The 23707-nt window shown below is 40.7% G+C and overlaps 1 protein-coding gene across 2 annotated transcripts in view; it reads left to right on the top strand.

Annotated features, from left to right (window-relative positions):
* Window positions 1–6779: 6779 nt before the first annotated feature.
* znf608 (zinc finger protein 608) overlaps window positions 6780–23707 on the top strand; it is a 75445-nt gene continuing 58517 nt past the window's right edge. For both annotated transcript variants that reach the window (XM_086315355.1, XM_086315354.1), the window contains exon 1: window positions 6780–7818. In XM_086315355.1, the coding sequence (XP_086171481.1) occupies window positions 6904–7818 (915 nt within the window). In that variant the 5' untranslated portion in view covers window positions 6780–6903. The remainder of the gene's footprint in view (window positions 7819–23707) is intronic.

Below are 23707 nucleotides of genomic sequence, written 5' to 3'. Positions count from 1 at the left end.
CACTCGGCTGGCCTGGGAAAACCTTGGTGTTCCCCCGGACAAGCTGGAGAAGGTGGCCGGGAAGAGGGAGGTCTGGGCTTCTCTGCTTGGGCTGCTGCCCCTGCAACCCGCCCCCGGATAAAGTGAAGAAGATGGATGGATGGATGGATGGATGGATCAGTCTATCATTTGTGGGTTTTGATAATGTCTTGTTCCCCTGCATAACAAGGCGTTCTTACTTATTCTACAAGGATTTTTTTGTAATAAGACTGTCAGGAACATTTTCTCCATACTTAGGAATGCTCTGATTCTGAATTTAGATCAGATATGGGTCCAAAAGTGAATCAAAGACACATGGATCTAAGGGGCCAGTCTATTGTTTATATCAGGATGCATCCGTGCACTGGATGCTAACTGGAGAGCTATCATGGGTAACAGCAAAGTGTTACCATTTTATAAACAATGTTTTCTCTGTTTGTGCCACAAAATAATTTGAATTGAGTTGACAAGACTCCCCAGCTCAGATGAAAATATTTTCTTTGGTGGTCATCATTGCTTTACCTGCGTCTCCTCAGCTCCTTTTCTAACCAGTAAAGACTCTCACACTGAGCTGAAATGAAATGACAGCAAATAAAAGAGGCGAATGACAACAGCAAAAATCATTTATCTTGGTTCTATTTACAATTATTATTTCACTGATAAATACCATTTTAGTTCATTACTTTTTGGATGTATTTATTTGTGAAACTTTATTAAAGCCATGTTTAAGTCAGGTCTTACAGAGAAAAGTCAGAGTGAGCAATACAGTCTTATTGGTTTAACACTGATAGTCTGAAGTAAAAAAAAAAAAACAACAACAACTCTGGAATCTCCAACAGTCCTATGAAGAACTGTTCATCAGTCTGTTAGCAACTACCAGATTTCTCCAACATTTGTTGTTGTGTCTTTCTATTTGTTGGCTTACAACTGACTTTAGCCCTCTTTAGGGAACGTACACACAGAAACAACGTGGTGCACTTTGAAATACAAACAGAGCTGAACTGTTTGCCAAGTGGGGTTTTTTTTCCCCTGGGGTCTTTTAATAGCTGATTCAGCTTTTTCTTTTTAAAAGAACTGATTATAAAGATAAGGTGAAGACAGTCTGTGATCCAAATGCTGACTTTCTCGCGAAACTCTCATGTGGCCCATGTCGTAGTATGAAATAACCAAAATTACTCTGTTTTTGGTTTTTAGTACTTTTATGGCCAGTTCTGTGCAGTTTGCTTCACGTGAGCTGAGAAAATAATCTGCATACTGAGAGCACTGGATCAAAGGTGTGTAAACAGACAAGATGTCCTTTGAAATGCAAACATAAACCAAAAGAACTGCAGGTTTAAAATGCTTATGCCTAATATTCCATATGAATTTTGACATAAAGTAACAAACTGAGTGTACCAAATACTGTATGTGTCAGTCAAATAATAATATTTAAAATGTTTTAAATAGTTTTGTATTCAACATGAAGTGTTTCAACTGCATTTATTCTCATTATGAAAAGTTAAACAGGCTCAATTAGTTGTTGCTAGTTTCTCTATTCTAAACTGTGATAATGTAACACTAAATAAAAAATTGCCACTTTTTGGCTTACTGATGCATTAGACACAATTATGAGATCTTTTTATTACATATCAGACTAAGTTATTAGGCCTGCTGTTTACATTAGTGACTACTACTGGCATGACACACAGTTTGCCATCACTCAAGCTGTGGGCATAGACTGTAAATAAACAACAGCTTTAAGTGAGACTGGTTAGCGAGGTGTCGTCTTGAAGCTGTGAGCTGAACAGGTTTTTTTGCCATCACAGCCAAACTTTGCTTCCTGTTTAATATAACATTAAATTCTGAATTCCAAGCTAGAAAACTTGCACTTAGCTGATAACCCCTGGTACATATATGGCCACATCCAGTCAAAAGAATAATAATTTTTTTAATAAGTTCAAGGCTTTAATATGCAGGTGGATGACATGCATGCATCTGTTTATGTGATGCTTTATTTATACATGTTTAGCCTGACCCCACAGTTTTGCAGCTATCGCTGATAGAATCGTCGATGCTTTTTAAAAGATGGAAATTTAAAACAAAACAGCGTAGCCCTTAATGGGCTAAGATTACGAGCATAGATATAGAGGCATGACACCAATTTACATATCTGAGCAAATGTGGCTTGTTTTAAGTAAACAAGAGTAGTAGTGAGTACTCCCAGCTGGATGTAGTGCAAACATCTGGGATGTTTTTGTTGCTGTTGTTGCTTCAAAATTTTACACTCCATAAAGAACTTTTTTTTTCTCATGACACCCAGTTTCCTCTGCACCAAAGACAGGTGTGGACATCACACCTCTTCCTTTAATAGGGAGTAGTCTGTACTGAAGCTCTCAGGATCACCAAGTGACACTTGACAGGAGGCACAGCTGACTCTCGTCTCTGCATCATAAACTATTTATCACTGCTGTCTTCTAGTTCATGTTGTGTTGGATTCGATGGAGTGTACTCCATTCTTCCTCGGGTATACTGCAGGGCACAATGAGGTCAGATATGGCATACCTGCTGGATCCCGGCAGGGATTTTATCTGCTGTCGGTCTATGCTTTGACACTGTTTGATTGATAGGCTTCCTTCTCCTGCAATCCTAAACCTTTTATCTCTGGTTACTGATTGACACACTCATAAATGTGTTTTGTACAAAATTTGACATTTCACGGGAGCACTCCAGCATTTTGCCGAATATATTTGTTTGCGCTCCCTCTCAGTCAGATTGCTTCATTTCTGTGACTGGAAGCAGGTGCACACTGCAAATAAAGGAAGCCCAGTCTCATTTGCATGTTGTGTTATGCTTATTTAACGCATGTAGGAACAGAGCAGTGTTTGTGCAAATATGGGGAAAAAACTTCAGGAATTTACATAAAGGAGTTTCTGCAACAAAACCAAATTTGTCTTCGCCATAAACTGTAAAGGAAAGTTGAAATACACCTAAGTATTCACCAGCTTTTGTCTTTTAAGTTCTCCGTTTTGAATTTGTGTTTCCCTTAATTTACATTTTGTCTTTACACACTTAATGTGTAAAGATTGTGTTACTCAAAACTGCTATTCCACTCTCATTAACAGACACTGACTATGATTTTAGTTTGTTTGATTGTTCAGATTTGCAGAGTATTATTTCTTAATCACAACCAATAGAAACATTAAAAAATATCTTCACACTAGAAGCACTGAGCAGAGTGACAATATTATTTGGATATACACACTTGTCATTCATGCCATTTCATTCCTCCTCGGCCTCTTGATTCGTTCATTTATCTGTCAGTGAAGATGGTTTCACTTCCACACTGTGAAGGAAACACAGATGATGCTCATACATCATTCTTACGTCTCTAACATGTTGGGATGATGGAGGTTTTTATATAGTGCTAACTGCATGAAGTTATGATTGCTTTGGGTCTTTAAACCCTGTGAGTGTATTTGTGTGGTTTTTGTAACTAGTTTTGTTCATTTGGGTCTAAATGTGGCTATCCATCATTATATGATCGTTTTGAGTCTCTTTAATGTTATTTTGTTGTGTGTTTTTTTTGGTTCAATGTCATATTTTTTTTTAGAATATTTAAGGGCATTTTAAGCCTTCCCTTCAGAGTTTCACATTTCTTTGTGGTAATCTTAAACTATCTGATTAAGGTACCCAATAGAGTCTCTTGGTGGTGTGAAGGGTCTTCTGCCCTGGCCAGGTCTGCTGTCTGTTTCCGCCTGTTTGTCCCTCTGTGCTGCCTTGCAGGTTTCTAGAAGCATAGTTAATCATAGCAATTGGAAACACCTGGACAGTCTCCCAGGAGCGTGTATGCTCTCTCTCCATTCACCCAGCGTTGTGCTATTTGTTTAGTTGGCTGTGGCTTGGTTATTTTAGTTTTTGCACCACACAACACCGCACACCTAACATACAAATACTCATGTAGCTCCTGACATGCTGTTAACACTGCTTCACACATCCCATAAAGATTATCGCAGTTTCTGCTTCTTTTATTTAATAAATTAGAAAGTTCTAGTTAATTATGTGTCTCTTCCACCATTTTCCATGATTACAAAGGCTTTTTCTGTGCTTACCGTGAGTCTATTTGTGCTTAGTGTGCATGTGATTAGATCACTCTGCTCACTGCATAGCTCTTATCTTTGCAAGTTTTCATTGTGCTCTTGCAACGTGGCCTGTAATCATACAACCTTAACTGAAGGTTATCTGGTGCACTGTAACAGATTTACTGTTAAATTCAGGTACATATGTTTTCAACTCTGGTGACAGTAAACAGCATTTGGGCAGAAGTTTCAAATAGCAAGTTATGTTTATGCAAAAGAAAGTCAAAGGCTTAGGCTTCACTGCTCTAAACACTCAATTTCAGTAATTTTTTTCTAATCGTAGATCTGTGTGATGTCAAGCAGAGAGGGTTTTCTTTAACATGGTCATTGTTAAAGATCATTGTTTGGGCCTGTTTGTGAAGGGCAGCCAATCAGAGGAACGTTACCTTAAAGAGAGAGTGGCTGTAAAGAGGCAGAAGCTGAAAAAAGGGGGGTTATTTCAGAAAGAGAATGGAGATAAAAAGTGTAATTTTAAAAAGTTAACAAGAATATCTTAGCAACAGTCTCAAAATGCAACCAAGCAATCTTTTGGGCAGCTCTGCTAAAGCAATCTCTAATAAAAAACTTTAATTTCGTACATGAAAGCTGAACATACAGAAACACTGGCCAGTTTTGATAAAAATAGCTTAAAAAATACTGATATTTGCCTTAAAAGGTGTTTTCTTTTTTAAACTGTCATAACCCCACTAAGTTATACTCTGTCATCATCTTTGTAGTCACTGAATTCAATAGCAATTCAAATTTTCTTTGAAGTTTAAATAACGGAATCGTACAAAGCAGCGATAGCAGTCCAAGAACAAAGACATCGAGCTGGAATTTAAGATAAGATAAGATAAGATAACCTTTATTAGTCCCACACGTGGGAAATTTGTTTTGTCACAGCAGGAAGTGGACAGTGCAAAAGTTATGAGGCAAAAATTAGAATACAATAAGAATAAATACAGTACACAACTGTACAGAATAGAATAAAATAAAATACTATATACAGTAGAATAAAATAAAATAAATATACAATAAGATACAAATAGAATACAAATACAAATATACTATATACAACTGAGTAAAAATACAACGATGACAGAAAGGATTATTGCACTTAGTATTATTGCATATGTATGGATGTGTGTGCTTGATCAGTTAGAGTCTCTATTATGGAGTCTGACAGCAGTGGGGAGGAAAGACCTGCGAAATCTCTCCGTCCCACACCGTGGGTGCCGCAGTCTCCCACTGAAGGAGCTGCTCAGTGCTGTCACAGTCTGCTGCATGGGGTGGGAGATGTTGTCCATCAGGGATGACAGCTTAGCCGCCGTTCTCCTGTCACTCACCACCTCCACTGGGTCCAGAGGGCATCCTAGAACAGAGCTGGCCCTTCGGATCACCCTGTTCAGTCTCTTCCTGTCCCCAGCAGAGATGCTGCCGCCCCAGCAGACCACGCCATAAAAGATAGCAGAAGCCACAACAGAGTCATAGAAGGTCTTCAGGAGTGGGCCCTCCACCCCAAACGACCTGAGTCTCCGCAGCAGGTACAGCCTGCTCTGCCCTTTCCTGTAGAGGGCGTCTGAGTTATGAGTCCAGTCCAGTCTATTGTTCAGATGAACACCAAGGTACCTGTAGCTGTCCACAGCCTCAATGTCCATACCTTGGATGTTCAGTGGTTGCAGTGGAGAATGCTTGTGCCTGCGGAAGTCTACCACCAGTTCCTTGGTTTTACTGGCGTTGATCTGGAGGTAGTTCAGCTGGCACCAGTCCACAAAGTCTTGGGTCAGACCTCTGTACTCCTTGTCGTCCCCATCAGTGATGAGGCCGACTATTGCAGAGTCATCAGAGAACTTCTGCAGGAAGCACTGGGTGGAATTGTGGGAGAAGTCTGCAGTGTAGATGGTGAAGAGGAACGGAGCCAGAACCGTTCCCTGTGGGGCCCCCGTACTGCAGACGACCCTGTCTGACACACAGCCCTGAGTCCTCACATACTGTGGTCGGTCGGTGAGGTAGTCCAGGATCCAGGTAGTGAGGTGATGGTCCACTCCAGAGTTCACCAGCTTGTCCTTTAGAACCGAGGGAAGAATGGTGTTGAAGGCACTGGAGAAATCAAAGAACATGATTCTCACAGTGCTTCCAGCGGTCTCCAGGTGAGCGAGGGAACGATGTAGGAGGTGAATGACGGCATCATCCGCTCCAATGCCAGGCTGGTAGGCAAACTGAAGTGGGTCCAGTGATGAGCTTATTAGGCGCCGAAGCTGAGCATTTAGTGGGCATCCAATCACTGACACTTGAGCTGATGCATAAACTATAAAACAAACACGGCAGCGCCCTCCTGCGGCCAACTAGTTGCATTTTCTGACAGTAATTAAGTGGCATCTGAGACATTGGGAAGATGCATTCACAGTCGAAGGAAAACAAAACCATCTATTCTCTCTTTGAAAATAAACAGTAATGTGCTACATATCCATATATTACTGGGGCATTTTATTGTTGGGATTGAAATAAACCTTCCAAATGTGACTTTATGAACTTTATTCGTATTGTTTTTATTATTTTATGAAAACACAAGTGTAGATTTGTGATTATCGTGTTTTACTGTGCTGCGGGTGATAACAGCGAGCAGCCCTGTCAGATACTGCGAGCTGTCATTCAGTCTGTGTGGTAGTTTGTGAAGGAGCGGGCCTGATGCTCCGGTGCTCTCCGCCACACTGCGGCTGGCTGGCGCTCTGACAATGACTTGCATGCTGATTATTGTGGAGATCGACAAAGGAGACAAGGAAACGAGGAGATGAACCGTTTCCTGAGAGCTGGGGAGAATGGAGGGCTGCTGACAGACTGCAAGGAGCTGTCACCCAACCACACCGCCGCCTTCTCCTCCTCTTCCTCCTCCTCTGTCTCCATCGCCTCCTCCTCCTCCTCCTCTTCCTTCAGTGCCGCTGGCTCAGCCGACAGACACGCGGCCCTGCCCTCGCTCCAGACCCGGACACCTGGCGGCGGCGGGTCGGAGCCGAGGAGATCCGCGCTTAAGCGTAAAGGAGTCGGCCGGGAGGGACGGGAGGAACCGGAGGCGGCTTCGGCGGATCACTCATCAGCGGCTGCTGTCGTGGTGCGAGGCGGCGGAGAAGCGTGCTTCGGGATCGGCAAGCAGCAACAGCATCAACAGCGTCGGGAGGCTCAAGGACGCAGCGTCGCTGGAGAAGGTCTGGAGATGATTTCAGCGGTCAGCAGAGAGGCGGACGGTGGCGGCGGGAACGGAGTCTCCGAAGTGACCGCTCCTTCTGCGTCATGCGCCAAAGGCAAGGAGGAGAGGAAGGGGAAGAACATGATCCGGGGCTGGAAGAGGGAGCGAGACAGGGAAAGGGACGCCGCTGCTCCTCCTGCCCGAACGAGGAAGGAGAAGCCCGGTGGTGATGGCTCGTCTCCTCCTCCTCCTCCTCCCTCCGTCTTCCTCCCGTCGTCCGCCCTGCCCGCTCCCGAGCATCATCTGTGCCGCGACGGCTCCGGACACTGCCTGTGCGCCGCTCCGGACTCCAGGCTCCCGGGAGATATCAGCAACGTAAACAATAACAACAATAGTAACGGTGCCGCCGCCGTCAGCACCGGGAAAACCGCGCTGGAGTGTGGAGTTAAAACCGGCGCTATTGTTGTGAGACGGCAGCAGGACGACACGCCGGCCGCCAAGAAGCACAGAGGAGCCGAGAAGGTGAGCCTGCTTTTATTGTCTGGGGGGGAAACAACAATGCAACACGGCAACAAAAGAAGCACACCTGCAGGAAGCTGCCTTTAATTTAGCCTAACGCGGAAATAAAAGGAGGGAGGCGGTCAGTCAGATGCAGGTGTAGAGGCCACAAAGGAGCAGCAGACACTCAGAATGGTTAAATGCTGCCACATGATATTTATTTGCCATTGTTGTTGCCCAGCTGGTGTCATTGTTCCCGCTCTCTGTGTCTGTGTTGATGTTTACCAGGCTGAGATTTCCTTTTTCTTTTTGGAGGGAAGATGAAGAAAAAAGGAGGAGGAGGAGGGAGGAAGCAGCAGCAGCAGCAGCAGCAGCAGTGTGTCCTCCATCTCCATCCTCCTCCTCCTCCTCCTCTTTCTAGAGCCATTTAATCCAGTGCTCCTTGTTTTTCCTGGAGATTAGAGGAGAAGGCATGTGCATCAAGAACTCAGCAGTAAAGGGAATTAAAATGTGATGCTGTAATATAACAAAATGGCAAATGTCATTGTCCATCATGGTGAGAGCAACAACAAAGTCACATTATTTTATTCAAGCAGACTTATTATGCTTTTCATTATATTTGTCAGGTGTTGACTGCTTATATGCAAAAGTTTCAGATAATGACATCAGTGTGTTTATAAGTAGCTCCTGTGAGCCAAGAGCTATAAATGCTGCATTTAAGATACTTTGTTTTACTGTTTCTGCATGATGTCATAAAGAAGGGTCATTATTCCTACTGATTTAGGCACACAAGCACAACTCACCTTCTGTTTCTGAAATGCAGCCAATCAGTTGAAAGTTGGCTTAAAGGGGGAGGGGCTAAAACAACTGGTTAAAGAAAATGCATAGTATAAGATAAAGAAGGCTTAATTTAACCTTCCAGAAGCATGTCTTTAAGTCTGGCAGCTTCTAGGCAGTTATTGTAAAGCTTTATCTAAATCAACTTGAATTTCAGTGGTCACCTCAAGATAAAGCCTGCATGTCGCACCAGCTGTCAAATGTGATGGATAGAGCTTGAAGAAGTTCATTCATTTTACCTGAAAGTACTGGTTTTAAATAATCCTTCCCAGGTGCACCACCAACTTAGGAAAACAGAGAATAAAAATTAGCCTTGCCTTGACATCCTCCTTTTTGTTTGCTTAATTCATTCAGGAAGACACTCAGGATATCAAATATAATCAGGCTTTAGAGCGAGGGTCACATCCTTTTAAAATAAGACGTAAATACTGCGGGTTGACAGGTCGGATGGCTGAGGTTTAATGAGCCACTCCTGAGCCGGTACAGCGGCCTAGCAGGAATGGTTGGGAAATCATTTTTTGGAGGGTTTTGAATAAGTCATCCAGCAGAGAGGAGATGGAGGGATGGGTGGAAAGGTAAGATGGGGACAGAGATGTCTGATAGAGAGGGAGGAATGGGATGTAACAGCAGAGGACATGCACTTAAAGACAAAGACACAAAAAAGAAGCAGATGGAGTATGTCCAGAAGGTGTTTTTTTTGTTAGTTTTTTAGAAACACACATGCAGGATTAGCTTTATGAGGCAGGAAAAACTGAAGCTTCCTCCTGCTGCTGGCAGATGCTGTTGACAGGAGGAACGCTGGTCTGCACTGGCTGCTTTGTTTATTTGTTGATCTGAAGGATTCCCATTCAGCAGTGAAACACACACACACACACACACACACACACACACAGTCACCCTGAGCTCAGTCTGTGGAGGCTGTAAGTCATTTCCTGTCAACAAGAATCTGGGCTCCACTCAGCAACTGTTGGGTGTCCTTTGATTATAGAGAGGCTAAAACCCCGAAAATTGGGCTAATTTGATATTATAATGGAAATAAATCAAGTTTATTTCCATGAATGGATCTCTGTGGGTCATCCTGAGTTTGCACTCTCCACATCTGCTTTAGAGAATCAGGGAAATGAGAAAGTCACACTATGCACAAATTAGTCATATCATTAAGCACGTCTGACCTGTCGGGGCAGGGCCATTGGACCTCTGCTGGCAGCGGATCCTTTGGGTCCTGCAGGTTGTAAGGTGGGGCCACTGCAGATCATGCTCACTGGGAATGGGATGTGAAGAGTGTGCAGCCAAACTGTATGTAAAGATGGACATAGCCACTGTGACGTCACACATAAGTTTGCAAAGTCCTATTACTGAAGCATTGAGCAGAGCATTTTCACTGTTCCGCGTCTGCTTCGGCTGGAGGTTTCATCCTATTAAAAGGGAGTTTTTCCTTCCCACTGTCGCTAAGTGTTTATTGGAGTTTTCCCTGTGTTATTTTCTCTGTCTTTGCCTTATAATATAAAGCACCTTGAGTTAAACTGAATTGGACCAAAGTAAATTTAATTATGATTGTGCATTTTTGATGGTGTGACTTGTCAATCATAAGATAAGAACATAGCTTCTGGTCCTACTAGACGCTAATGGTAGCAATAACATATAGAATAACATGACTGTAGTGATCTCACCCAGGAGTTCCTCATTTGAGCTGATGTAATTTTTCTATGACAAAAATGTCAACACAAGTGCTAAAAACCGCAGTTCCATTAATGGCCACTTGAGGCTTGCTCCAAAACAATCCATGCCCTCATTGACTTTCATTTGAAAATGAACCCAAAAAACACACATTCACAGCCTGATACAAAAACCGGTGTCAGCTTCTATGGATAACTTCCCCCTTCAGAAAACAGCCTATGAGTCATACATTTGGATTTTGTTGAGGTTAAAAGTTAGGGACATGGATTATATGACTGGCAGGTGTGCTGACACAGGTGGCTGTGTGTACTAGCTGTCTGTCACTGAACTGGACTTCTTGACTGCATTTGTGTGGTTGGTGCCTTTTGAATCATTTCTGAAGCCTGCTGTGAGGTTTCCAATAAGTCTTTGCTTTATGTTTTGTTTTGGGAATGCAATTTTGTTAGTCTGATACTTCCAGCAGTACTTCTCAGCAGATATTTGTGTCTTTGCTTTGCATCCATACAGTTTGTGGATGCAGTTTGCTGCCCTTAGCTATAAAGTCCCACCCTCTTATCCGACACCAACACAGCAGTGGGCCATACGTACAGCCTATAGATACTGAACTAAGCTTCAAGTCTGACATGATGGATTCCTTTGTGAATCTTGTGTAAATTCAGCGGCCTTCTAATGATATGAACAAGCTGTCATTTATGTCCTATTTTACAGTTTTGATTAAGAAGAAGTAAAAATAAATAAAAAATGTTTTGCTAATGCTTTTTTTCGCCCAAGTGAAAATTTCACAAATTAACGTAAAGGTGCTTAAGGGATTACAGACTGATTGCACAAGAGTTTCAAGGGCATCTGCAAAGCTCAAATGCAATTATTCATTAAAATATAAATAACATGTGTTCTCACAGCTGTATGAGAGATGACTGATGGTTTTCCCCTTAATGTCGTCTACATGAACCCTTCCTACACCTCAGTGGATGAATGCACCACTAGCTTCGGTGTCATCATGGTCTTTGCATATGAATTTAAAGCCGAACAGAAAAACACCACAGCCACTGCAGAAATATCCAGTTTCATGCACTGCAGTCCTCCTGCTCTGACATGTTTCCTTCACTTGAGCCCCACAAACTGAGAATTTGTCATCTGCGGCTTTTAAGTTTAGCCTTCAAATCAAATGTCTCCAGTATCTCGAGACTTGGTGTTTAATTATTACTCTGGAACCAAACACAGATTTTTGGGCTGCTGCACCTTTTGGAAGTTAATCTGGTTAAAATTAATGGAGGCACAATGAGAATGAATGATGTATGATGCATCTAATTTAAATGGAATCAAAATTGGATTAAATAGTTACGCCCTGCTGATGAGAACAACTGTGGAAACAGTGAGTACATGGAAGAGCTTGTACTTGTGCATAGAGCTAATGAACTACAGTCAAATGGAAGAAGATTATACAGAACCATACATTAAAACTGGTGACAGTACTGAAGAGCCTTCTTTTAAACTTGTTTTTGAAATATGAGTATTGCTGAAGATTTAATCAATTTTGTATTTTATTTTCTCTTCTCCAATTTAGAGCTGGCTGATATCCTGGAGGTTTTTTCGGAGAATTTTTCAAAGTTCGATATTCTAACATATCAACTGATATTTTCGTTTTTCTTTCAGACACACGAAAAATGAGCGGATTTCCTAAACCTTTGTCATGTGTAGTTATGCAGTAATTTATTAGATACAAACCTGACACTGTTCATAACAACTACACTGGAGAAAAGTTATTTATAAGGCTTTAAGGTAGGGATGATTAATATGTGGCTGCAGACACAGGGAGCTGTAGCTAATAGCTATCTGGTAGATCCATCCACCAGTGACTCTCCTGGACCTCCTGCTCATGTTTATGCTTCTTTATGCAACTGTCTGATCAATAATAGAGCTTGTTGTCTGGTTAATTGTACAAACATATTGTACATGATGTTTTTAATTCAGTTTTAGGGTGTAGGATTTTCTTAGCTTACTAATTAGCAGGTATATAAGAATGCACATTGCTAGTCAGCTTAACACTTCACTCTCTGTCCAGTAGTCACTTTTGTCTCCAAAAATCCTAACATGGCTGTGGTCTACACGACAATGTTGAGGTTCCAAAGTACAGAGTCCAGAAAATGATTGGTCTATAATGTCTATAGTGCTTATTAGCATCCACCACTTAAAAACTGCAATAGCTGGTAGAAACAAGATTCCATTCAGAGCTAAGTGATCATAAACTAAATGATGTGATGTTAGAGAAAGATTAACCATCAAATGATCACTTTTACACATCATCCTGAAGGGAACATGAATGCTAAAATTTATGGCTATTCTTCCTGTCATTTAAAAAAAAAAAATCAGCACAAAGCCTCCAGAAACTACTAAGCTGAGAGTCCAAACCTCTCCAGCTTTTTATTAGCACTCATTTTATATAACATATTGTTAAACGAAGGTTTTAAAACCATGACAGCCCAAATATTTGAATACTTTAGAAAAGAATCCCTCTCAGGTTGTCTGAGACTTAGGAAGAAATCTAAACCATACAGCATCATATTGATGACTAATCCTGTTTTGTGGATGGTCTCATCGCAGATATTCTCCAGGCAGAAATTTGGTCTGCTTTTTTTGTCTATTTGCTGCCATACTATAGCATTTGTCTCTGCCCAATTGAGACGCTCAGCATGAAGTTTGATCACAAACAATTTAACACTTCACCAACCCTTTTGAGAGCGGCTTCTTTACTCTCACAGTTATAGCTGAGCTGCTTTGCTTTTTGTTTTTTCTGAAACTATTGGCATGCTACAACCTCACATCTTTAGATGTCATCCAGCTAGCTTACTTACTACTTATTCCAGCTCTGCTAAACCTCATAATGCATTAATGTTTTGGAGTTAAACTGTTTCACAATTGTTTGCTTTCGGGAACTGAAAGAGCATTTGGACCCAGAAATGGCTAATGATAGACTTAACACCACGATGAGAGCACAAGGAAACTGCAGAAACATGAACCAACTCAAGGGATCATCACAACTGGTGTGATTCTTCCTTGGTGGAGCAGATATGTTGTACTGAATTTTGTGAGCAACGCACTGACTAACCGAGACCGTATCATAGCAAAAATTCTTGCAGAAAAATGCTCCAATTTACCTTCAAAAAGCTACCCTCTCGCTAAAATATAAATCTGATCTAGCCACACTGGCAGAAATAAAAGCAGTTCTGCTGCTGCTGCTGAGGCTCAGGCTGTCATCTGCATGACAATAAGATGCACTTGACTTTCTCTGTGAATGACAGCGGCTGCTCTGCTATCACTTTCTGTCTGTCAGTCTGGATCCCTGCAGGCTGAATGAGGATGAAACAAAAACACTCGGCTCCTGACGGATCCTATCGCCTAATATTGAATTCTGATCACCTTGCAGCAGCAGCATCAACGCACCCGCCAATATCCGGTTATTCCATTTTCTTTTTTCAGAAGCATCATTTCCCGTTGTGCTGTAGTCGCAGCTTTTGAGTCGTCACGTTTACCTGGTGGGTTTTAACAGGTTTGTGCAGGCTTGGTCTCCATGGTGACGTTGACAGTGTTTAGTTTATTCAGGAGGAGTTGTAGTGTCGCATGTAAACAGCTGATCCAAAGCAAGCGAAGCAAGCATCGGGATGGAGAGTGATGAGGAGAGGCCAATGTAAGGCAATGTTCCTCTTTAATGCACCATTTCATCTTTCTCATCCATGTATAAATAACCAGATCACTTTGCCCAGCCAGCTTTTTACGGGTCCATTACGCACTTACTTGGCTTTTTAAGTTTTCAGCGTTTTAAGCTGAAATCCTCCAAAACTGCACCTTTAAGAGTGAGTGATTATGAAGGATAATAGGCTGAGACTTTTGAAATGTGTTTTTCTGACAAATAAAACTATTGTGCCGTGTTTCACTGGCTGAAAGCTTTCATGATGACAATGAATGTATTACATTTTCAGCTATGGCATACATTTTATTAAATAGGTTGCATTAAGGCTGTAAAATCATAACCATGATTATTCTGGTCAGTAATCGTAATCTTGATTTTTCTCACTAAACATCATGCATTTATTAAATATGAAACCTTTTTCTATAATTTCAGCTTAAACTGTATTATACTGTAAGGATTCCTGAGCTTTTTGGGAGAGGTGAAAGCAAACGACTCTAAAGGAAAAGGTCTTGTTAGTAGGGCTGGGCAGTCTGCCCGTAGGCCAATCATTCTTTTGTTGGCGGGGAGGACGTTAAGTTCTACTATCCACCTTGTAAAACACACAGTGTGCTCAGTAACACATAGTTTAGTTTTTATTCTCACTTCTAGCATGAAGAGATGTTGATGCAGTGACGTACAACGATGAATGATTCAACCGACCTTAACTGGTAAACCGTACCACGTCATAATATTTGCTGGCTCTAAACTTCTACTAACACATTCATCACGTCCACATACAGCAAGTTTGACCATCATCGATCATCATCCACAACCCTTTCTTTCTTTTTTATTTATTTATATTTATACATATATCAAACACAGGAAATGGAAAATAAACATAAAAGAATTCCAGCAAAATTATCTGTAAAACAAAAACAAAAGGTGTTTGAAAAGGAGCAGGAAGAAGCAGCGGCTTATCCAGACCTGCCCCAAAGTTTGCCAACAATTTCTTAATCCAATTGGTAACTATATATATGTACATATATACACACACACACACATCTGTGTACCTGTGTAGACAAATGCTCTCTCATATCAACAACATAACAATATTCTCATTCTGTACAATAGAACAGCTGTATAGCTATATGCCCATCAAATATGTATTGCTTATATTTATTCTTATATTGTGCAATATTTTTACCTTTTTAAAAATTTCTTTGTTTAGCCACATTCCACAAACTGATATGTATGTGCTGTGAACACATGACTGCTTTATATTGCATTTTCCTCTCAGGTCATACGTGAGAGGAAAATGGTTTATTCTTAAATAAATGAAGCATATTATTTCTTGCTTTTCCTGATACCAAACATTATGCATTATCCTTCTTGCTCTTTTTTTGCATTGTGCATAGAGAGAACTCTTGTGTTACCCCAGACCACTGTTATTCTTATTATCCTTCTTATTATCCTCCTTATTAGCTTTTTAAAAAAAAACAATACTAGTTAATTAAAAAAATGATTTGTTTGATTTGTTGTTGTCTCTTCCACAATCCTTTGTGAATTAGCTTGACAGGAGGTTAATGGTTTGTTTTTTCATTTAATGCAAAACACTGAAGTTGTGCCAGGTTGTGTCACACAGATACTCAAAAACACTGAAATACTGGACGCTGAGATTTAATGATTTAGTTTTGAGACTAACAGAGTTGTCATTTGGAGGGCTGGTGATGGAATAAGTTACAAGGTGGCCAGACAGCTGAATGCAGTGTCTGTTAGGTGGGACTGAGGTTTTCTATATATTTTAATTTATCATTTGTATGTGCTTTTCCTTTAGTGGTATTTTTCTTCTAATCAAGTTAGAGTAAGTTGCTAAAAACTACTTGGTTAAGTTTAGGAAAATTGCCTACATGTTAAAAAAGTGTCAAGGGAGGAGTGAGGACCCAAAGACTGGATGAGCAAATAATTGTGAGCGATGAAATATCAAACTCAAAACGAAAAAATTAAATACAAAAATTCATAAGAAGAAAACAAAGAACACAAAACACAAACTGGCAACCAACACAATGAAATGCAGCATTATAGAGCATGAATTATGGGAAGACAAAGACACAACATCATAGATGAGACAGAAGGCACACAGAGTGAATCACAACAGTAGTTGCCTCAATGCACTTTATATTGTAAGGTACAGACCTACAATAATAGAACCAGAATGACAGTGAAACTCTAAAACACAACAAAACCTTGAGACTATGATAATATCACACTCACTTGGCACTTACAGTGTCTTGCAAAAGTATTCGGCCCCCTTGAACCTTCCCACATGTTGTCACATTACAGCCACAAACATGAATCAATTTTATTGGAATTCCACGTGAAAAACCAATACAAAGTGGTGCACACGTGAGAAGTGGAACGAAAATCATACATGATTCCAAACATTTTTTACAAATAAATAACTGCAAAGTGGGGTGTGCGTAATTATTCAGCCCCTTTGGTCTGAGTGCAGTCAGTTGCCCATAGACATTGCCTGATGAGTGCTAATGACTAGATAGAGTGCACCTGTGTGTAATCTAATGTCAGTACAAATACAGCTGCTCTGTGACGGCCTCAGAGGTTGTCTAAGAGAGTATTGGGAGCAACAACACCATGAAGTCCAATGAACACACCAGACAGGTCAGGGATAAAGTTATTGAAAAATTTAAAGCAGGCTTAGGCTACAAAAACATTTCCCAAGCCTTGAACATCCCACGGAGTCAAGCGATCATTCAGAAATGGAAGGAGTATGGCACAACTGTAAACCTACCAAGACAAGGCCGTCCACCTAAACTCACAGGCCGAACAAGGAGAGCGCTGATCAGAAATGCAGCCAAGAGGCCCATGGTGACTCTGGACGAGCTGCAGAGATCTACAGCTCAGGTGGGGGAATCTGTCCATAGGACAACTATTAGTCGTGCACTGCACAAAGTTGGCCTTTATGGAAGAGTGGCAAGAAGAAAGCCATTGTTAACAGAACACCATAAGAAGTCCCGTTTGCAGTTTGCCACAAGCCATGTGGGGACACAGCAAACATGTGGAAGAAGGTGCTCTGGTCAGATGAGACCAAAATGGAACTTTTTGGCCAAAATGCAAAACGCTATGTGTGGTGGAAAACTAACACTGCACATCACTCTGAACACACCATCCCCATGTCAAATATGGTGGTGGCAGCATCATGCTCCGGGGGTGCTTCTCTTCAGCAGGGACAGGGAAGCTGGTCAGAGTTGATGGGAAGATGGATGGAGCCAAATACAGGGCAATCTTGGAAGAAAACCTCTTGGAGTCTGCAAAAGACTTGAGACTGGGGCGGAGGTTCACCTTCCAGCAGGACAACGACCCTAAACATAAAGCCAGGGCAACAATGGAATGGTTTAAAACAAAACATATCCATGTGTTAGAATGGCCCAGTCAAAGTCCAGATCTAAGTCCAATCGAGAATCTGTGGCAAGATCACACTTTGTATTGGTCTTTCACGTGGAATTCCAATAAAATTGATTCATGTTTATGGCTGTAATGCTAGTGTTTTATTAGCCCTTTGTCTACCCCGAACTCCTCCCTATGCTGTCTTAGTGACTTTCACTTTAATGTAACATTGTTTCAACATTTTCTCTTCTGAGGATTCCGTTTGAGTGGTTAAACCAAGAGAATAGCCAAAGTAGATTTTAAATCAAATAGATCGCTTACAGAGCTTGGAACATCTTTAACTATCAGCATGGAAAAGATAAAACTGAGCAGCAGCTGTGCAGGTTCACCACCTTACACCTGTAAGGCGCTAATAATGCTAAAAAGGGGGAAAAAAGGTGTTAATGAGGACTGGAAGTGTTACAGTGTGATACAAAGAGAGAATCTGTCGTTTTTCCACTATTGACAGTTATAGAGCACTAAATAAAAATATTCACTTTTATTGGATAATTAAATTAATTGTCTCAAATATTTATTAGCATTTCTTTACCCTCTGCTGATCACTGACTGGACTTTATGATGGGCCCTGCTTTTTTATTTATCATCACATAAAGGTCGCCAGCTCTCAGCAGGATTCAAACTTGCGTCATACAGTATGTGTCCAGTTTTCACCCAAGGTTGATAATCAGCAGAGCTTTGATGTTGTTTATCCTTCCTTTTTCAAAGAATATTGGCTGGAGCCAGCATGGACACATAGTTATCTAACAGCCAGCCAGATGTTTTTCCAAAAGACTGAACATGTTTTCTAATGGCACGAAATGTCTGATTGTGAAGTCTTGATGTGGATTTCTAAAGGGTGGGAGGACAAACCACCAGGGATCTGACACGTGTTTGCTAAAATGTGCAAAGACTAAAATTTACAGCTGTTAAACTCTGAGTTTTATTCTGGGAATGTTACAAGGAGGAAACATTGATATAAAAAGATCTCTGTGTAAAACAATGTCATTGTTTAGAGCATTACAAACAGAAATCCATCATTTCCCACAGGGTTGGGGTACACATGTAGGTGGGCATTAAAAGACGTGAAACCACACCTTTTCCAATGACTTATTAAGTAACACTTGACAATAAATAGAAAAATTATCAGCTGCCGCAGTGAGCTGATGGACTACAGTGATACCATCTTGGACTACAGACTCACAAGAAATAAATGGGCGACCCAGTAAAGTCTTTGTGTGGAAAGGATGGCATTAACGCTGAATTCTGGGTGGGAAAACGCAAAAGACAACATTTTAATTCTTTTAAATATTTGTTGATATTGCCCTGGCTGTGAAAATTAGCTTTGGTTAATTTGTTTAATATGGGCAGTGGTCAGAGTGATCAGGACACCAGTCAAGGCAATTTTTGACTCGCAGGATGGGATTTGTATTTCATTTAATCTACCTGACTCTAGTTTTATGTAGGCATCCCTGCATATAACCAAAAATGTGTGCAGGTACATGCAGCACATACAGAATTTCATGAATGTGTGCAGAACAGCTACACCATCATCATCAGAAAAGAGAGAAAGAGAGAATGGGGGTGTTTGTGTGTGTTGGGTTAATTTTGAATTCGAGCTTAATGCAAATGTGCATTTGCAGAGACAGGGTACTAATTTTTCGCCTCATCTTTTTGTTTAACTGGGTGTGTGTGTTTGGTGGTGAATGACTGCTGTATGTGAGAAGAGGCATAACAAAGAGCAGAGACGAAGCAGACTGACAATAAGTAGAACTACATGCCTAAAGGGAAAAAAAAGGCATGATAGCGGCTTCTGCACAAAAGTAATGAACAAGAATTAAATTTACTGCATTAGTACACATCAAATGGTCTGATTGATAGCGCACCGCTTCAGGGAAACTGCAGAACAACCAAAATTATTGGGGTCAGTTTGGTAATTGCATGCAATCTATTTGTGATAATGCTGCAATTAACTGTGATAAACTGGTGAAAATCCCAAATCAGATGCCATCTGTTGCAAATCTGTAAAACTGTTGTCTTCTACATATAAAAAAGAAATCACATTAAACAGAAATTCACATTAATTTAGATTCAGAGTTCAGCCAGGACGCCACAGATTTAAAACAGAAATTCAGAAATCTCTTTACAAATAATGATGTTGTTGCTGTTGGATGGCAATTTAACCACAAAGTGACACACATGCTCAGTAATGTTGCTTTTATATAAGAGTATAACCAGAATACATCCATTTGACAACCTGCTGAGTTGAGTCCCCTGCTGCAAAGAGACGTGTTGTGTTGCAGATGAGTTGCGCTTACTGCTGCAGACTGAGACTGTGCAAAATTTCATCATCGCCCATTTGTAGAAAAGACTTTGATATGTTCACCCTGTTGAGAAATATTTATTTTTTCCTTCTTTTGTTGCGTAAAATCCACCTTTAATTTCAGTGCTTCAGCAGAGAGCAGTACTGGCAGGAGAGTTTTACTTTGGTTTTGTGTGTTGGCTTCACGGGGCTGTGATTGACAGGAGACTATTGACTGAAAACATGGAAATCAGACAGGCAGACGGCAGAAGTAGACCCCTTGTGAATATGAAGAAAATCTGAAGCTTTAGAAGCTTTTGAAAATAAGCGAGTGACCTTGGAATGCCTTTTTTTTTTTAATTTTGCTTTCTTTATTTAAACACATAGCTACATTAGTATGCTTCAGTTCCACTCGCCAGCCTTAAGTTAGGTATATAATACAAAGGAGTTTAGCTGTCTAGTCCTTAAAAATATCAGCTTTTACCCCTAAAACATGGTGACTGTAAAACCCCAAGAAACAAAACCCTCAGAGTCTAAATGAAAATGTTTTGTGTCAAATATTAAAAGCTATTTGAAATTAAAGGTTTGAGGTTTGAATCTGTTAGGCTGGAATAAATCAGTGAGAATAAGAGTGGCAAAACCTGGAAGCATGTTTGAAATGTAACAAACATATAGGCAGAGTCATCAGTGTCTTCAATAACGATAAATTAGCAACAGCAAAGCTGCACTTTCATTAGATGTCATTATTATTATTCAACACCAGGCAAATGAGCATGTCAGCAGAACTAAATGGTTTTTGTTACGCACCCCAATCAGACAATAACGCACAACTCACACTGACACATTAGTACATTAATAACCTCTTTGCTTTCATTCTGTTCATTTAGGCTTCAGTTATGCAGGCCTACAGACCAGTCTGGTAACTACAATTTGCTTGGAAAAATTTATACTACCCAACAGCAAACACTTGCCAACTACTTGCTAAGTGGCAGTGAAATTGTGGGAAACTGTGCCTTTCTAAATGTGTTAATTTCAGGGTAAGGGAAAACATACTTTGAAGATGAATGGTCTCCATTTCCAGTTTGCCCTTTCAAGTTTTGCTACCCCTTAGAGCTTAGTTAGCAAGTGTTTGCAGACAAGTTGGCATGCATGTGAACGACAGGAAGCTGCAACAATCTGCTATCAACCAAAAAAATCGCAAGGGAGTTATTGGTACAGCATCCTCTTAGTGACCAGGTTCACCGGAGAGCTGGCAACCTTTAGCAACCACTCACCAACCAACACAGGATTTTCACTAGCATCCTGTAATTGAGGCATAACTTGTTGAACTTCCTCGTCAACTCCTTTAATTTCTATATTAACTTCTTTCCAACTAACAAGACAAGTTCAGGATCAAAAATAGGTCAGAAAATGGGGAATAATAATAATAAGCCCTGAGGCTTAGTTTTATTGGTTCAGTTTCTTTTCAAAATGTTAAAATTTAGGGCACCTTTAAAATAAATGTTAAAAACGTTTTGTGGAGAAAGTCCTGTATGATTCAAAAAGATAAATTTAAAAGAAAACTTCCAGAACCACATCCAAAAGAATGGGTTCCTGGGATTGATTTACCCTTTAAATGTACATTTTATCCTCTAGATTTATTTATTTATTACACATTTATTAGGCATTTAAAATATGATATTGTGGTCATATATCTGTTATGACTTTACATCCCCCATGACCGGCCAGAAACTGAGCTTTGGACAATGTGATATCATTGTGGTTACAATATGATGACAGAGGCGTCCATAGATCCACAAAGCCAGCACGCTGTTCCCTCATTGTTCACTTGTTCAAGGCAGAGCCAGAGTGGAGAAGCTCCAGCAGTTTGTATTTTGTCTTGTTTATCACAGGCCATGACTTGTACTGCTGCATCTTATGTCCTTGCCTCTAGCAAAAGGTAGTACATCGGTCTGTTAAACAAAGATCAACCCACAAGACTTGAATGCATGACTGCAAATAGAAAAACTGCATGATTTATGAGATTTAGGTGCCTTCGGTTCTTCTTTCATACAATTCTGACTTTTTACACAAGGTCTACGAAAAAACGCAATTCCAGGAGTGTAACTTAAAAAAACAAACCAAAGCAAAGAATCACGATTTCACATGATTTTGTTTGCTGTATTGTTTTTATTGAAGCCTTACCTTTGCTTTAAGAACAACAAAACTGTTACTACTGTGCAATCTGTGAGCTCAAACTGTCAATCATTTTGCACAGCCGGGGTGCAGCTCCATTGCTGTCGTTACTGTGGGCATTACTGCAGACAGAAATTTGTGGAGTGATACCACAGCACATGTTTATTTGCTCTCCTTTCCCAACGAGAGAGGGTTGACAAAGATCATTGATCAGCTTGAATAAATATGTAATCAATCAAAGCTAGGTAAGTCTGACTACATGCCAATATTGGCTCAGTTTATTGGCATTTTGATTAATCAGCCTGATGCAGACCGAAGGAAAATGATTTTCTGTTTTACTTGATTGGACAGAAGCTTGAATAGAAGAAAAGGAGAACAAGTGGACGAGCAAACGGCAGTGTGAAGGGTGTTTTTAGAACAGCTCATGTGGAGGCTGGACTGAGAGTCCATTAGCTATCAAAGTATCAGTGCCAACAGAGTGAAAAAGGCTTCATGGTATGACAGTACGCCCACGTGCTCTGCTCTGCAGGCTGGCAGGTTTTCCTTTGCATCCATTCATCAAAGCCTCCAAAGCCACAGGAAACACAGAAATAAAACAGCATCATAATCTCACCTCCCACTGTCTGTCATTACCTGAAAACTCGTCGAAGAATCACCTCACATCCTCTTCTTCTTCGCTTCCTTTCATATTTTATTTAACTGCAGCTCTCCTGAAACATCTTGTAGCGGCTGCACTCAGAGGGATGCTTCAGTCGCTCTTTGACTCAGGCAATGAGTGTCTCATATGTGCTCAAATCCAAATCAGATTAAAGCTGCTTTCATCTGACTCAGACAATATGATGGCAAATCAGGGGATGTGGTTTTTGGAGATGTGGTTTGTGTGCTCTTCCCTTTTTCTAGTCGTACATACTATATAAAGAAAAAGTCTTAAATGAGGCCAGCATATATACTAGGAATTTCCATCAAGAGGTCAGGCTTCAGACTGTTTCAGGCACTTTTTTTCTACTCTTGGCTCTCTATAAAGAGTGAATATCTCAGGCAAACAGCTGCGGCTGTGAGCACAGAAGCCCCACCCATCTGCTGTTCAAATCGTATGTTTACGAGGGGCAGCGAATCACAGCTCTGTGCTATGAAGCAGGATTTAAGGTTAAGCAAGGTAATGTCAACGTTATTGGTGTACATCACCACCAAAACAGGGCAGCTAGAATAGGCAAGTAGACTAACTACACTTACTGTCTCATTGGCTGCAGCTAATTTGCTTTTCATCTCTATTATGTGTTTATCTCACATAATATGCACAGCTGAACTTTTCTTTTAGTCAAACAACATCAGTGAATGCTTCAACTGGACGTCTTTAAATTTCCTCCATCGCAATGATGGCAAAAACTGGGGTGCTCGTTTTCGGCTCAAACAGCTTCTCAAAGGATGGCAATTACAGGCTGTTGGCCAGAACATCCAGACTGGCCAACAGCCTGTATCCACAGGCTGTGAGGCTCCTGAACTCTCTGCCCCCCTCTCACGGACAATAACCATATCCAACTTCTTAATAGCAATGAACTGGTCTGCATTGGTGCATCATATCTTTATTCTCTTCCCCCTCCTGCCCCCCCCCCCTCTTTCTTAAATAGATAACTATCATATCTGATATCATATCTCACAGTACAATAATATTGAATGGGTTGCATTGTTGTATTTTGTCATGTTTCTCAGGTCTTTGTCTGAATTTCTACGAACATTATTGCTAAGGATTGTCTTATTGCATTGGAGTCACACTGGGTTAAATATGTACACTTGGGTTTTAAGGGGTATTTATTATT

The sequence above is a fragment of the Aulonocara sp. 'chitande type north' Nkhata Bay genome, linkage group LG12 (assembly GCF_057382095.1).
Source record: "Aulonocara sp. 'chitande type north' Nkhata Bay isolate Kocher_YH1m ecotype deep benthic linkage group LG12, A_spYH_male_GT1.1, whole genome shotgun sequence".
Lineage (NCBI taxonomy): Eukaryota > Metazoa > Chordata > Actinopteri > Cichliformes > Cichlidae > Aulonocara > Aulonocara sp. 'chitande type north' Nkhata Bay.
This window is presented reverse-complemented; position numbering and strand designations above follow the sequence as displayed.